The following is a 15,958-nucleotide window of genomic DNA, read 5'->3' on the forward strand; positions in this document are numbered from 1 at the left end:
AACATGCTGCCTGAAGTGCTGGAATCCAAAGATGTGCTTTTTCAGCGCATCTGTATGAATGGGTCCTTCAGTAGGAAGAAGGGGCCAGCAGCTGAATCTCAGAGTGCGTGTGTTGTTACGTATAGGTCTGTTTGGATGGTTTCCTGATTCAAGAGTTGCTTTCTTGTGTGTTTCAGGCAATTTCGAGCCTGATGATGGCAACTTCTGGGAGGAGGAGGGCTAGTCTGTACCCAGATTCCAAAGTGAAAGAAATCAAAGAAAAATGAAGTTGTGCCACCCATTGTTCAAGATTGTACTTAAACATTGGAACTTGAGAAGAGTATGCATAAGCACTGAAAGAGTATGCTTATAGAACTTTTTTTTTTGTCATCAGTAAGTCTTCAAACTGGGGATGGGGAACCATTTCCAGCAAGGGGGCTGGAACTTACCCCACAGGCCACTTTGGTAGGTGGGCGGGGCTGCCCGCCTGTCACTCAACTGACATCAAGTGTGGTGCAGGTGGGTGTGGCTGGGGGGGAAATGGCCCGTAGGCCAGAGGTACTCTATTCCCACTTTAAATTCACAGGCTGATTTGAAATCCTACGTAATTTTCAGATCCTTGCACCTTGAAAAATTAGAGCAAACTCACTAGAATGCCAGTTCTTGCAAATGTCTCTGCTGCCACTGAAACAAGTGGAAAGTGATTATTATTGTTATTTACCCATACTAAGGAGAAAGTGGCATTATAAATGTGCATTGCTATAAAATCAGGGATTCCTTAATAGTTCTTATGCTAGATCAGCAACTCATTCATGCTAGAATCTATTCCAGCAGGAGTGGAGATCCTCTCTGGCTTATGAACCCGAGAGCATGATTTCTTTGATTTTTACCTTTCATTCATCACCTCCTGAAGCACTTTCCAACACTGAGGTTATTTGAACTTTTGGGACTCTTCCCATATTCATTTCTGAAGCTGGCCTTCCACACAGCGTATAAATATTTGCCATCCTACTAGCTCACCCTACTGAAGGTCAACAGGTGCTATAAAATAGCTTCATATAAATATTAAAATTACATACAAATTCACCTTCACCATCACACCTGCCTCTAGATAATATAGTTTATGGCTAAATGATGCACTGGCACAATAAGTCCTCAAACTATTACCAGCATGCTAGTTTTAGGATTGCGTGAGAGGCGGCAGCCTCTGCTGGACAACCAGGTTGGCCTCAAAAACTTGCAAAATGGGGAACAAGTGTCCTTGTCTCTGGAGAAGGCTTTGCAGTTAGTCAAGGAGGTGTTTATTTCTGCTGCAGAGAGAGATGTATACCCTGGAGATGCACTAAAAATCTGCATTATCCCAAAAGATGGAATTAAAGAAGAAACAGTTCCATTGTGAAGAGACTAAACCAGTGCACTATACATTTAAAGAATTTTGGTGTGCAACCTTAATTTTCACGCAGGCTATATGCTGCTAGTATGGTATTTGATGTAATAAAAAAGGAACCAAAACAGAAAACAAACAAAAACTATTTACTATCCTGCATCCCCAGAAGCTGTAGTTTGTCTTCCCCATGCAGGTGCCCTCCAGCTGTTTTGGATTATTACTCAGTTCTGGCTGGCGCTGATGGGTTTTAGTTCAAAACACTGGAGGCCAGGTTGGGGAAGACTACTCCAGGCAGTAATAGTAAGGAGAGTTCAAGAGCAGGCTGGTCACTGGCATGGGCAATGTTTTGGCACCATGGAGGACTTAGAAGTGGGGGAATTATATAGTCATTGTATATGATGCACTACAGAATTGTGGAAACTTTAAAAAATTGTGTTCTCTGGATGGCTTGCAATTCTTGCTTTCTTTGATTATGTTCCCTTAGTTCCCAAGTCAGCACCCAACAATGTTTCAATCCATCTTTCCAAATCCCACAGAATAAATACAACTTGATTGTTTTGGAAAAATGTACGGATTTTAATGTAAAAAAAAAAAATTAGTAGCAAAAGCTCCACATTTTCACGTTCCATTCTTGGTTACAGATCATCTTTTTGTTATGCAAACAGATAACATGTTCAGATAACATGTACTTCTCGGTAACACTTAAGTTATACAGTGCTCTGTTAAGGAGAATAGACAGCCTCTGTTTTCTCATTTGGTCTTTAAAAAGGGGGCAAACTGACAGCTTTGCAGCTGAACAATGCTTGGTGTAGCTGCATCCGTTGCTACTACCTCACCATTGAGAAAATGATATTTTCCAATAATGTGTTTTGCTGTCGACCGTTCCCAAGATACAAAGGCAGGGTGCTTTCAACCAGCTCCATGTGAGTTACAGGACTGCATAACCAGTTGCTCCAAATCATAAGAGGCTAGTCACTATATGGCTTCTTGGACTGCCTTTTTTCTCCTCCCATTTCTTTCATACTGTATAGTGGATCCACAAGTTTGTTGTGAACAAGCATCAAACCTGAATTAATTGATACAAAACAGCAGACACTTAGTTCTAATGCAGATATAACTGGCAGTAGCTTCAAAGGAAATATTTCACATTCTGCCTAAACTTACAGTCACTACTAAAATAGCTTGGGGTGGTTGCCAGTTGAAATGTTTTCAGTTCATAGTAGTATACTGTACATCACTTGGAGCTTTAAAAAATATAAGCTGCACTCCTCAACATTTCTAAAAAAGAGTAGCAGCAAGTAAAGGAAAAATAATTAGTGACTCCCCAGTGAGCTAATAGCTTTCCAAATTGGAGAATGGACCAAAACAGTCTGCATTGCATGTTATGGTCTCAGAAGATTCTCCTTGTATTTAAGGCTCCCAAAAGATAAAACAGGTGAGCAGTGAGCCGTACTTAGCAACCCAGGGCGAGTTCTTGTAAAGTCCTTTTGAGTTACCATATTTCACTTCTGTGTTTTACACACAAGGTGGCCATCTCTCATCCTCATTACCAAGCTTCTTACCTTGAAAGTACTTCACAGTTTTTACTTTAAGTTCCAGCGTGGCATCTTCATCGCATACGAAGACAGTGCGGGGATGTTGCTGAAAGGCAGACACTGTCCACATGTGATTTACTCCTTCCTCAATAGCCTTGTACAAAGCAAATGCCTTATGGGCTCCTGTGATTAGAATCATAACCTGAATTGTAAGACACAACAGGGAACACGGTTAGGCTTAGGGCTTTTGTCACCTTCCGAGATAAGAAAAATGTTCCTTGCTACTCTCTAATATGTACAGATTTTAGGGTGGAGAAGGAGATGAGAGAGGGACGTGATTTAGAAAACCAACATTTTACAAATAAAGTAAGGGACAAAAGTTAGAGGATACTACCAATATTTGAGAGTGTCTGCCAAAAAGGGGCAGAGAGAGCAAAGTAGCAACTAGAGCTATCAACATTGGAATATTTGTCATAGTCAGTGTGACGTTGATTTCCACTCTAAGATTCCAACTACAATCAGCCCCCGTCAGTATTGCTAATATGGATGATAGAAGCTGGTAGTCCAGCAACTTCCGGAGGCCACAGGTTCCCTATCCCTGAAATTAAGGTACTGTTGTGCTAACCTCTCTGGCATCCATGACTGTACCCACTCCAACTGTAAGTGCCATTGTGGGCACTTTGGAGAGGTCTCCATCAAAGAATCTGGCATTAGCCAATATCGTGTCCATAGCTAAGGTCTTGACTCTGGTTCTGGACACCAGGCTTGAGCCTGGCTCATTGAAGGCAATATGACCATCTGGGCCAATACCTGTAATGGAGACAGTTCACGTTTAGAATCTAGCGAAAGAAAGGAAACATCAAGAATACCAGAAAGTGATTCAGGATTAGGTGCTTATTGGGCTCAAGAAAACTTAACATGGAAGTTGCAAGTCGGCTTTAGCTCATAAACCATCCTGTGAAAATTTACTTGCCCCTGATAAACATTTAGGAAAAGCATCTTCTCCAATATCCCAGGACCTGACAAAGTCACTAAAAAAAGGAATGGCTTTATCTACAGGATAAGCAGAAATAATGAAACTAGACTGCTACAGCAGTCTTCAGTTAACTGACACTATCTGCCTCTTCCGTACATGTGTGTACACCACTTGGTATCTTATCCCTTGATGGTTCATCACTCTGGTTTGCAGCATAAAATGAACTGCTTTCGCTACAAAGCACATGCTCTGAGGTAGACACAAAAAGCCGTTGTGGCAATTTGCTGATCTACGAAGGTCATTTCACCACCTGCAAGTCACTGAGGGATGGCCATGCATGTTCAGACCTTGCCCCCTCTCAATGTTCACCTCCAACAAAGAGTTCGATTCCTCCAGCCTCTTTGATTTTTCTTTCAAAAGCCTCACACTCTGCTTCTAGGTTAGCTGCATTTCCATCCAGAATGTGTGTGTTTTCAGAGGAGATGTCAATGTGCTTGAAGAAGTTGTTCCACATGAAGGAGTGGTAGCTTTCTGGGTGATCCCTTGGAAGACCTGACAAGAACACAAGGTTAGCTCAGGGCTATATATTCCTGCATTTCTGTGAAATGAATGCAGCGGCAACAGCCCAATGTTCTCCTGTAGCATCCAGCAGGGGGGAAAGTTGCATATGTTATTGTTGGTTTTGCAGCTGAGTTTCTCTCCAGGTGAGTTTCACACTCCACAGATATTATGTCACTACTTGACGACCCACGCTCCTCCTCGCCCCTTACACAGCAGTCTAAAGTTCACTCTCTATGGACCCATGATAAGAAAGTGTGGCCAAACAGAACAGAACAAATCTTTGGAGCTTGTTTTCTAATTCACAGCAAGCAGGGATCGTGGGGAAGTGTTCGTCTACATTACACACACTAAATTCTTGCTTCCTCCCCCAAAGACTAAGTTTAAAAACATGGAGAAGCAATTTAATGAATATTCCTTTTATATATATTTTGGGTGCTTTGTCAGCTTGACTGAAAGCAACAGCAATGTGAAACAAACAGACCCCTGCCCACAAAAAAACAGACTGCTGAACTAACAATGTTTGGAGATAAGCAGGAATGGATTTTTGAATGAAAGGACCATGAGCTCTGGTACTAAAAACAAAGCCCTTTGCTCAGTAGCTACTCAGAGGCACCTGGATCTTTAATTGGACATGTATGTATGGAACTTTACAGTGGTACCTCTGGTTACGAACAATTTGTTCCGGAGGTCCGTTCTTAAGCTGAAACTGTTCTTATCCTGAGGCATGCTTTCGCTAATAGGGCCTCCCACTGCACGCGTGCCTCTGGCGCGGGATTTCCGTTCGCTTCCTGGGGGCAAAGTTTGCAACCAGGAACAGCTACTTCTGGGTTAGCGGAGCTCATAACCTGAAGCGTTCGTGTCAGAGCTGCCCGAGGTCCCAGCTCACAAAGGACCAACGCCGCTTCGTTGTTAAGTACGAAAGTCTTTATTGAAGTTCAGTTTCACTTCCAGAGCCGCAGCGTGCAGCTCTACATCTCAAACTCTAGACCGCTGAAGCTCCGTCTGAATCTCCTCCCCCCAGACACCAGTTTAAGACTCTATCCTTGCTCCACCTCTTCCTCTGCTCTTTCCGCCTCTGGTTCCGCCTGTCCGTCGGGGTCTCGCCCTTTCTAGACTCTTCTGACGCTGAATCCCCTGAGCCTTCCCCCTCCCTCCGGCGGACTTTAGGAGCTGGTTCCCAATCCGGGTCTCCTGCTGTCCCTCGCGCCTGTACATTTGAACTTGGCGCATGCGCCCAGACAGCAACTTTCCTCCTGACCGTTTCACTGCTGCTGTCACTGCTTCCCCCTTTGGGGAGGCTAGCTGCAACTGACCTCCCCTCCGTTTCCCCACTCTCCGATGGAGGCGTGGTACACCCTGACTCATCTTCTCTCCCCGCTGGAGGAGACGCTGGTCCTGACACATGTGACTCTTCCCCCCCACTACGCTCTGGTGGGGAAACTGGTCCTGATCCCCCGCTGCTGCTTTGGGGTTCCCCGCTGGCTCCTTGTTTCTGGTGCGTCCCCCCTGGGACCCCCCTTGCCCTGACCATCGGCGCCCCCTTCTGGGAATCTTCTGATTCGCTGGAGAAGCTCATGGAATCTCTCGGGTCACTGTCATACTCCCCTACGCTGCCCTCGGATTCTTCCCCTTCGCTCTCCATTTCCTCTCTCCCCTGTGCTCCTGCTCCCGAGCCCCTGACAGTTCGTAACCAGAGGTACCACTGTATGTCTTTTACACCTACAGTAGCTCAGATTGGTGGATCTTGAGGTTTTAGTAAAACAACAACAACAACAAAACAGATCCTGCAAGCCCAAAGTCTGCCCTCCCCTGTTTTGCTGTGCTTCATTCTTTGCTACTAGAGTATGCTATTTGATAGTCCACTCTTCGTTTCTGAAAGACAGTTCTTAGGTTTTCAGCATTCATACATTATCTCAGTAACCCTCACAACCATCCCTGCAAGGTGGGCCATCATTATTGTCCTTGTATTGCAGATAGGGGGAAAAGGCCTGAGAGAGAGTGACTTGCTGCTAAGTGGCGAGATGCGAACCAGCCATTTCCTGGTTCATAAGCTCGGTTCCTGAATCACTGCAATACTGTATAGAAATAAACCTTTATTGAGTTGATCACAGTAAATAAATGCTGTGGGCAAAGAATAGCAATTATTTCTCCCCCCTGCAGTTCTCAACAAAAAAGTGACTCACCCACATACTCATCCATATTGAAAGTTTTCACATACTTGAAAGAAAGATCTCCATTCTTGCAATATTCTATCAGTTTTTTGTAGCATCCTAACGGAGTACTTCCTGGGGATTAAAAAAAAAAAGCCTTGCACAGTCAGGGAGATCTAAATCTGGACCACAGAAATGATAAGCAGCATGCATTTGACTAGAAATCACTGTGTGTGCTACTACAGAAGAACAGCTCAGATGCCTGTGGGGCTGCTCAGTTCTAGCTCCACCTGTTTAGATTCATTCTAATCAGTACTTCCATCAAGGTCTCCAAGACCATATTGGCACCCCAGCTCCAAAACACATTTTCTTGAAAGTGTTTTCTGTCAATAGTACTGGAAGAGTCTCTTAAGTGCTGGCATGCTGAGAAAATGATTCCAATCCATGCATATACAGTGGGGTAGTACATGAATCAGTATGACGGTGTATGACGCAACACAAATAAGCCAATTAAGTGACAGAATCCTCATCACATGATCTAACAAGAGTCCATAGTCTGTACATTCCAAGCAAGATGCTATCCCCCACCATCGTTGCACCCCATCTTCCAGTTCTACATAGCCCATAGGATTTTGAGTCTGATTTGGGGTTATGTAAAACTGGGAATAATTTGTGTAGCATGTGAGGGTAGTGGAGCAGTCACACAACAGAAAAGTGTTTTAAAAAGAAGTTCACATGGATCTTGTTTTAAAAGTAGTTTCCCAAAATAGAGATGCCAAAATAGAGATGCCCTCAGAATAGTTAGTCACTTCTCATAAAGAACGGCAAATACCCTATATAAAGAAGAATGTCTATTATATAGGCTGAGACCTCCAGCTGACTAAGAGCAAAGTAAATTAGGGGTGGAAAACTGAGGTAAGAGCCCTTCCATCACAAAGCCAGGCTTGTCACTTACCAGTGGGAAGTCCAAGGGTGAAATATTTGCTTGGACCAGGACTAAACTGGATGATCCGATTCCTAATGTACTTTGCTGCCCATTCACTGGCTTGAGCATAGTTTTCTAGAATGATGAGTTTCATGCTAACCTGCAAATGTGAAAGAAAGGTTTGATTAACCGATTGCTAATAGCTGGCAAGCTATCAGCAACATCACCACATACTATTCCTTCCTAAAGCCAACAGCACTTCTTCTGCTTGGACGCATTTGGCCTGCAAGCTTAAAACTGCTCCCAGGTAAAAAGAGTAATAAGGGTATTTTTAGGAAAGAAAGTGCAGCTTATACAGAGTCTCTCAAAGGAGGGCAAACGAGATCAGCTTGGAGCAGTGATCCTGAAGGATCAGACACAAAAGTGCTTTCTCTCCTACAGGTCAACAACAGTACACTGTGAGGGGCTGCAGCTCACTGGCTGAGGACATATATGCAAAAGATCCCTGGTTCAACCCCGGCATCTCCAGTAATGGCACTCAAGTAACAGGGGTGGAAAAACCTCTGCTCCAGATCCTGCAGAGCTGCCATTGCCAGTACACATGACAGCATAGCATATACTGCAAGAGCAGCAGTGGATGAATCTACTCAGCTGATGCTCTTCTTTCGTCAAAGCCTTGGGTTATTCCATTTCATGCCTCACTCCACTCACTTCCTCCCCTTTTCCTCTGAAGTCTAGACTCTAGTCCTGTGATGCCTCAGACACCTGCACTTCTTCCTTGTTGCCAAGTGTTTAAACAACATCTACACTCATCTTTTAGCTCCGATTTCTGCCTCTTCTCCTTCTGTGTTTCTCCCCTGCTACTGTAACATACACGTTTGGCACAAGTTGGGGGGGTTGTAAGCCAGCGCACAGGGTTTGCTCTTTTCAGATTCATTTGTATACTATGTCGAGTGTTGAGTAGATTAGATCAACAGAAGAGAAGTGGAGGCAGAAGAGGGCATGAAAGAAACAATGTACATGCAAAGTTCACTGGTAAAAAAAAAAGAATCCCATAAGGCATAGACTGTGATGGTCCAAGAAAAGCTTTGCAGAAGAAGTAGGTTTTGAAATAACAACATCTGACTGGGTTGCCCCACTCACTCTGGGCAGCGTCCAGCATATATAAAAACATAATAAATAGCACCAGAGGGATGATCTGAAAGGGGAAAGTGGTTTGCTAGATGATGAAAGGATCTCCAAATAACCCAATGAGAAGGGCAAGTGAAACAAAGGTGTTCCAAACTTTTATCAAGAGCATTGATATATCAGCCTAAAAAGAGCCTGCTGAATCGGGCCATCTTGTTTTCACAGTGGCTAACTGGATGCCAGTGGGAAGCCTGAAAGCCAAACCCAAGCACAAAAGCACCCTCCCTACTTGTGATTCTCAGCAACTGGTATTCAGAGGCATAGACCTCCAACCGTGGAGATAGAACATACCCAGCGTGAACAGTAGGCACCATGAGCAAGGACCTGGACCTGGATATTTTCCCAGTACAATTCCCACCTGATGTTGTGAGTGTGTTTATATAACACACACATTCATATACCCTCCAGTGCACTGAGCAGAAGGCAGTAAGCAACAGGTTGCACGGGCACTTTTAGATCAACTAAGCAACAAAAGCAGCTAACAACACCTAGGGAAGAGTGCATATCTGTCCCCCACATTATAGCGATTGATCAGAAAAACGGCCAAGTCTTAGTTGCTGATTCATAGGCATCAACCCAGGTTACGTGTAAGCGTGTAAAACTTAGAAAGCCCTCTTTCCCCTTTCTCTCTTCAAACCCCCCCCCCCCCAATCGCGAGGCGGGTGAGCTGTTTAAAAGGAATGTTGCTAGGAGACATAGCGGAAGCCACTGCAAGAGGGAAGTAACATTTAACTCCTACCTGCATGCCAAGGGCTCAGAGATCAGAGACCAAACCGCGGGAAAGGGAACTTTATTTTAGAGCACTAGATGGAGAAGAGACGACGACGAGGGAGACAGACAGACAGACAAACACACGCAAAAGGACCCCTCTGTACCAGCCACGCAAGGCAGGCGCGTCCGGCAAGAGACCCAGGTTCTGCAACAGGTACCGATCTTCCGGTGCGGAACACGCCTCGACACGTCATTCAGCGCGTCCACACATGCAGGAACAGGCAACACCCCGGATCCGCATCCTGGATCGCTGCCCACACCGAACGCCGGGCACATTTCCTCCCACTTACCGTTCCGCTACAGCCCCGACTTCTCCAGTTTACTCCTGACCCGCCTCTTCGTTGAGCCTAGGCGGTCATGTGAACGGCGGCTGGTCACGTGGAGAGAAGAGCCGAGCCAAGAGCAGAAGCTCCGCCCCGGCCCCCTCCCCTTCGATCGCCCGGCTGCGGCCGCCGTGCAAACAGGAACTGCTGAGCTTCGCACTTCTTCCTCCTTTCCGCTTAGCTCAGCTCTTCTTGGGGCGAAAACCCCGAAGGCACTTCTGCTTTGCAAGTGGGGCCAGGCTGGCGACGGAACAGTGTCGTGTGTCGAGCGCTCTGCTCCAAAGTGCCAGCCGGCCACGACCTTTCCCAGGATACTCCATTCTGTTTGCCCTCCCATCCCACTTTTCTAAGTTTTCATTGTTTATTTCCTCGAAGGTGGTGGAAACTGCTTAGAGGTTTTCATCAGTTGAGGCTGGTATGTAAATCTTGTCAGATAATACTAATGAAACAAATTCCCTCCCCAATTTTCTTCCTTGCAAGAACCCAGTGCAGTAAGTAGGTTAGGTTAAGAGGCGGTAACTTGCCCAAGGTCACCCAGTGCATTTCATGACTGAGGGATTTGAACCCTGGTCTCCCAAGGCCCTAGTCTAGCCCTTTAACCACTGATTACTATTGCTGTATCTAGGAATCTGATACAAGCTCAGACTGTTTGTTCATAATTAAATCTTTGGTCCAAAGCAGTTTTACAAGCTTATATGAATTCTGAAAACCTGCTGAGTCTGTCCATCATCCTCCTCATCAATATAAAACAGACACACTTAGAGCAGCAGTTTCTGTAATTTGGCACAGTCAAGATTGTTAAACAGTCTTAACGGGGTGCAAACAGACAAAGCTCTTGACAGTATCTACAACCAGTCTGGACTTTGCCTTTGTAAGCGGTTGGTACAAAGTAGACAAACTTCAATGGCCAGCATGTTGTTGTTTAGTCGTGTCTGACTCTTCGTGACCCCATGGACCAGAGCACGCCAGGCACTTCTGTCTTCCACTGCCTCCCGCAGTTTGGTCAAACTCATGCTGGTAGCTTCGAGAACAGTATCCAACCATCTCGTCCTCTGTCGTCCCCTTCTCCTTGTGCCCTCCATCTTTCCCAGCATCAGGGTCTTTTCCAGGGAGTCTTCTCTTCTCATGAGGTGGCCAAAGTATTGGAGCCTCAGCTTCACAATCTGTCCTTCCAGTGAGCACTCAGGGCTGATTTCCTTAAGAATGGATAGGTTTGTTCTTCTTGCAGTCCATGGGACTCTCAAGAGTCTCCTCCAGCACCATAATTCAAAAGCATCAATTCTTCGGCGATCAGCCTTCTTTATGATCCAGCTCTCACTTCCATACATCACTAATGGCCAGCATAGGAATGGGTTACCAGGCAGACAGCAGTGGCTTCTTCCAGCAATAGCTCTTGGAGAAAGCAGATCAGTCACAGGAGCAGAGGAAGCTACTTTATCTGTGTCAAAGCACTGGGCCATCCAGCTCAGCTTTGTACTAAACTGATGGACAGTGTAGAGTTTTAGACAGGAAGCTTTCCCAGCCCTACCTGGAGATGCTAGGGACAGAATCTCAGTCTTAGACATCCCAAGCAGATGTTCTGACGCTGTACAATGGACTCGCTCTCATATAAAAGCTACCACCTGCAAGGGAAACTCTTGATTTTTAACACTGCTCTTTTGTGCGAATGCATTTCTGTGCAAAAGAGCCATTTTAATTGTAAAAATAGAAATACCATAAATGTGCCTTCAGCAGTTGTTTGTGGGGAAAGGCAGACTGCAGCCTTTTCTTAGGGCTGATGGAAACAAAATGGAAGTAGGGGGCATGGAGGGAGACAGCACCCAGAAAAACATCACCACAGGCAGTGATTTTTTTCATCCGGAACTCACAGAAACTCACTTCCGGCCCCTCTCAGGTGGGCACTTCCTACTGTAATTCTTGTGCCATTCATTGAATTTTAATAGGCTTACTGAGGAAAATAAAGATGCTGTCATCGCATTTCCTTATGAAAGAAAACTTCTTATACAGTTTTATATGGATAAATATGCAAATAAGTTCTATTCAGGTGATGTTTTATGAAAGAGTCACATGTCATTCTGGAATGACCAGCACCACCTGAAATGTAGGAATATATGCAAGGAGACTTTAAATGATGAGGAAGATGTCTGGGTGTTGGCAGGCTACTTCAAGGCCCTACTGTAAATACATTCAACCCTAGTATGATACTTTAATGCACCTTCAGTTTGTTCACCTCTGCAGGAAAATTAGGGAGGATGAAAAAGGCATTTAATAGGTTATACTGATTACCTCAATGAAGAAAAAGCTGCAAGTCACATACACATAGGGACTGTGATCTTATCAAGTCAACATTACAATAATAGGGTGCCCTTCTTGGGTTTGGGCTTATTAATCAAGGAGCTTTTTTGTCCTTGCCGTTAATATCCTGAAGGAGTGCTTCTTCCTATACAGTGGTACCTCAGGTTACATATGCTACAGGTTACATACGCTTCAGGTTACAGACTCCGCTAACCCAGAAATAGTGCTTCAGGATAAGAACAGAAATCGTGCTCCAGAGGCGCAGCAGCAGTGGGAAGCCCCATTAGCTAAAGTGGTGCTTCAGGTTAAGAACAGACCTCCGGAATGAATTAAGTACTTAACCCGAGGTACCACTGTACTGTACTGTCCTGCTCATGCATTTAAGATCTTCAACTAAGGCCCTTCTCCAAGTGCTGTCTCTTTGTGTATTGCGTTATACTTGCATGAAGGAGACAGCCATTTCCTGGTGGCACTCTAATTTTGGAAAACCCTCCTTAGATAGACTTGACTGGCATTGACATTACAATATTTTTGAAAGCAGGTCAAGTCTTTCTTGTTTGCCAAGTCATTTTAAAGGGGCTACATTTTGTTTTTAGCTATTGTATTTTGATCCTTGTTTTATGATGGCTTATGTTTTGGTTTTCTGATGGTTTCTCTTTTGCTTTTATGGTATTTTATGACTGATGTTATAGTTGTACGCCAGCCTTCCTTTGCTCTGCAAGCTATCATATACTTGCTAAGCAAACAATAAAGATAAAATTCAGTTAAATAAAACATAGAAATAGGAAGGTACAGACTAACGGTACTTTGAAAGCTGTTTTACATGTGATGTTCCTAACTGCAGGAAATAACAGACACAATATAATTCTCTTCCATAGCAGTTACAGATGACAACATCCAGGCATTTTGCTCTTATCAAGTCAGAAACCCATTTGTTACTAATTGCTGAAATTTAGCAGGTATAAAATCATGTTACTAGGTTCACAATACATCACTGCTGCCTTTATCATCAGGTTTGGTTATACAGCTCCTGGATAATTCATACCATATTTGGAAAGCAAATGACTAGAAACAGTCTTTATTCAAGAGATGTTTCCAACGTCATAGTTTCTTTCATCCCTGATGTTCCAACCAAGGCAGCCTTTTACCAACTTTCTTTCAAATTACCAAAACATCAAGAAAAAGAGCTCCAATGGGGTCAGATTTTTAAAAAGTAAAATCCTATGATCCAGACAAAGCTAAGTGCAGCTACATTCTATTGGTTACACTGAGGGAGCTGAATAGTTGCATATGGTTGCAATCCTATACACATTTATATGGGAGTAAGTATCATTGAATTCACTAGACTTTGCAGTTAACATGCATAGGAAGGGGCTGCAAATCTTCTATTAGTATCAACAGGACTAAAAAACACATGACTTTGGCTGTATTGAATCTGCCATATCTGATAATTTACTAAATAGCTGAAGAGCAACCTAGCCAAAGTTAACCATTTTTCGGTCCTGTTGATTTCTATTTATTGTCATTGATCTCTTTATACAATGAATTGTGAATAAAGAAGATGAAGACTTCCTTCAGAAGATGCAAGAACTGGAGCAGCTACTGAGTGTGCATCCTAGTACACTGGTCCCTCGGTTTAAGAACAGTCCTGTTTATGAACGATTCGGTTTACAAACTCTGCAAAACCGGAAGTAGTGTTCGGTTTGCGAACTTTACCTCGGTCTACAAATGGAAACCGAATGGTGGAAGGGCACCGGCGGCGGGAGGCCTCATTGGGGAAAGTGTGCCTCAGTTTAAGAATGGTTTCAGTTTAAGAACAGACTTCTAGAACGATTAAGTTCATAAACCGAGGTACCACTGTATAACCAATATTCCCCTGGAGCTGTGCATTGCAGAGGAAGATCAGAAGTGGACCCCTTGACTTTCTGCAACGCTTGTCATCCTTCCATTGAAGAACCCATGATATGTTTGGGAAGAACCCCAGAGTTCCCTAGAACACAACTGAAAATGCATGGCTAAAAATAACCACAGAGGTGTATGCTGTATGTCAGTGTCACTAATTTATTAGACAGCCATTTGATATAGTGGACAACAGGTTCCAATGTCTTTGACTTCATTAGTGTTTTTCATTTGTTCTCTCTCTCTTGAGCTCCCCTTTTTCCAGTTTTCTTGGTATGAAAAGTGACAAATAAAAGATATAATTCTTCATCTATCAGCTAGTTTAGCTGGCCACTTGGCAAGGTAAAATCAACAGCTAGCAGGTGAACATTTAGAGTGCACTGGATTGGCAAAGGCTGTTTTGTTAGGTTCAACAAAAAGAACATTTTCAATTGTGTCCCTCTCTAGGTGTACCCATTGTTTTGTCTCATCTTCTAGTATGTATGGAAAACACAAATAGGCAAACTATCCCCAACCCCATCCCCACTAATCCCCCTGGCGTACCACCCATTATTCCACCATGCAGCACAAAACCTCCAGATAAAAACCTGGCGAACCAAAGGCTTATATCGCCTAATAGACTTTTATAAAAATAACAAACCCTTGTCAACACAAGAAATACAAGACAAACTAGAAGACACCCAAATGCCCTGGTTAACACAACACCAACTACATGCCCTCTTAAACAACCCAACAGTAAAATCAGCAGCAACTAGACCCCTGACAACCTTTGAAAACCTCCTCCTAACAACAAAGGGAAACGGTAAAGGGGCGGTATCCGCAATATACAAAATACTACTCCAAAACCCCGCAAATCCCCTAGACGCAATCAAAAAACAATGGGAGAATGACATAGGCTATGAGATTAACCCCACTCAATGGACCAGAATGTGGTCTAAACCCCCCTTTAAATCCATATCAACGAAAAGAAAAGAACTCACACTGAAACTCACCTACAGGTGGTACCTAACACCAAGGAAACTAGCGCTAATACACCCAGGAACCTCACCCAAATGCTGGAGAGGGTGCACCTCCACAGGCACATACCTCCACATGTGGTGGGAGTGTCCCAAAATCCAACTATTCTGGACAACAGCCATACAAGAAATATGTAAAATAACTAAACAAGTATTAGACGTCACCCCAGAATTGGCCCTACTAAACATCTTCCAAGACAACAATGCCCATTTACACCACAAAGAACTCATAACCCACCTACTTTCAGCAGCCAGAAACACCATAACCAGACACTGGAGAGACCTGTCAGGAGTAAGCATGGACCAATGGTACCAAATAGTATGGGAAACAGCCCTACTAGAAAAATTAACTAATAAACTGAAACTGACACGGGGACAAACAGAAGAAGACACCTTCACCCCGGTATGGCTCCCCTTTATCACATACACAGCCCAACAGGACAACGACAATAATCCACCAACAGCATACAAATCAATATGGCTAACCTGATCCAAAACACCCACCCACCTCACTCACACACGAAAACAAAGATCACCACAGCCAATCACAAACAAACAATCACACCCTAGGCCAACCCCAACCTCTCTCACCACCAAAGGAACACAAGTGAACAACACAAGCACGCTGACACCAAACTCTACATACATTAAGCATAACAGAAACACCGCTACCCGACCCCACCCCCATCCATCTCCCCTCCCTCCACCCCCTTTCCTTTTTTTTCCTTTTTTCTTTTCTTCTCTCCCTAATGCCTCATCAAATGAAACAGATTTGTAAAATTGTTACATGGAAGAAAAAAAAAAATACGAGGCATTATACTTACACTGTAAAACAAGAAAACCCTTAATAAAATATTTAAAAAACAAAAAAACAAAAAAACAAAAAGAACATTTTTTTCATAGTTCTTTTTAATAAAACAGCAACTCATAAGAAAGCCAACAACTAGCAGGTG

The 15,958-nt window shown here is 43.9% G+C and overlaps 2 protein-coding genes across 3 annotated transcripts in view; one reads left to right on the top strand and one right to left on the bottom strand.

Annotated features, from left to right (window-relative positions):
* Positions 1 to 4,433, top strand: part of LOC310756359 (E3 ubiquitin-protein ligase RNF14-like) — a 44,102-nt gene extending 39,669 nt beyond the window's left edge. Inside the window, exon 10 of the mRNA XM_083600186.1 lies at positions 191 to 4,433. Coding sequence (XP_083456312.1) covers positions 191 to 223 — 33 coding nt within the window. The 3' untranslated portion in view covers positions 224 to 4,433. The remainder of the gene's footprint in view (positions 1 to 190) is intronic.
* Positions 1,919 to 9,896, bottom strand: GNPDA1 (glucosamine-6-phosphate deaminase 1). Of its 2 annotated transcripts, none has more exons than XM_083600189.1 (7): positions 9,763 to 9,896; positions 7,544 to 7,673; positions 6,622 to 6,723; positions 4,247 to 4,429; positions 3,527 to 3,711; positions 2,929 to 3,103; positions 1,919 to 2,432 (listed from the first exon to the last, which is right to left on the bottom strand). In XM_083600189.1, exons 2-7 carry the CDS (start codon positions 7,665 to 7,667, stop codon positions 2,335 to 2,337), a joined length of 867 nt encoding a protein of 288 aa, XP_083456315.1. In that variant the 5' UTR covers positions 7,668 to 7,673; positions 9,763 to 9,896; the 3' UTR covers positions 1,919 to 2,334. The 2 variants fall into 2 exon arrangements, with proteins under 2 accessions (XP_083456315.1, XP_083456314.1); XM_083600188.1 differs by lacking the exon at positions 9,763 to 9,896 and adding an exon at positions 8,993 to 9,137.
* Between the last annotated feature and the right edge of the window lie 6,062 nt (positions 9,897 to 15,958).

This window comes from Podarcis filfolensis (assembly GCF_964270895.1).
Source record: "Podarcis filfolensis genome assembly, chromosome: 2".
Taxonomy (NCBI): Eukaryota; Metazoa; Chordata; class Lepidosauria; order Squamata; family Lacertidae; genus Podarcis; species Podarcis filfolensis.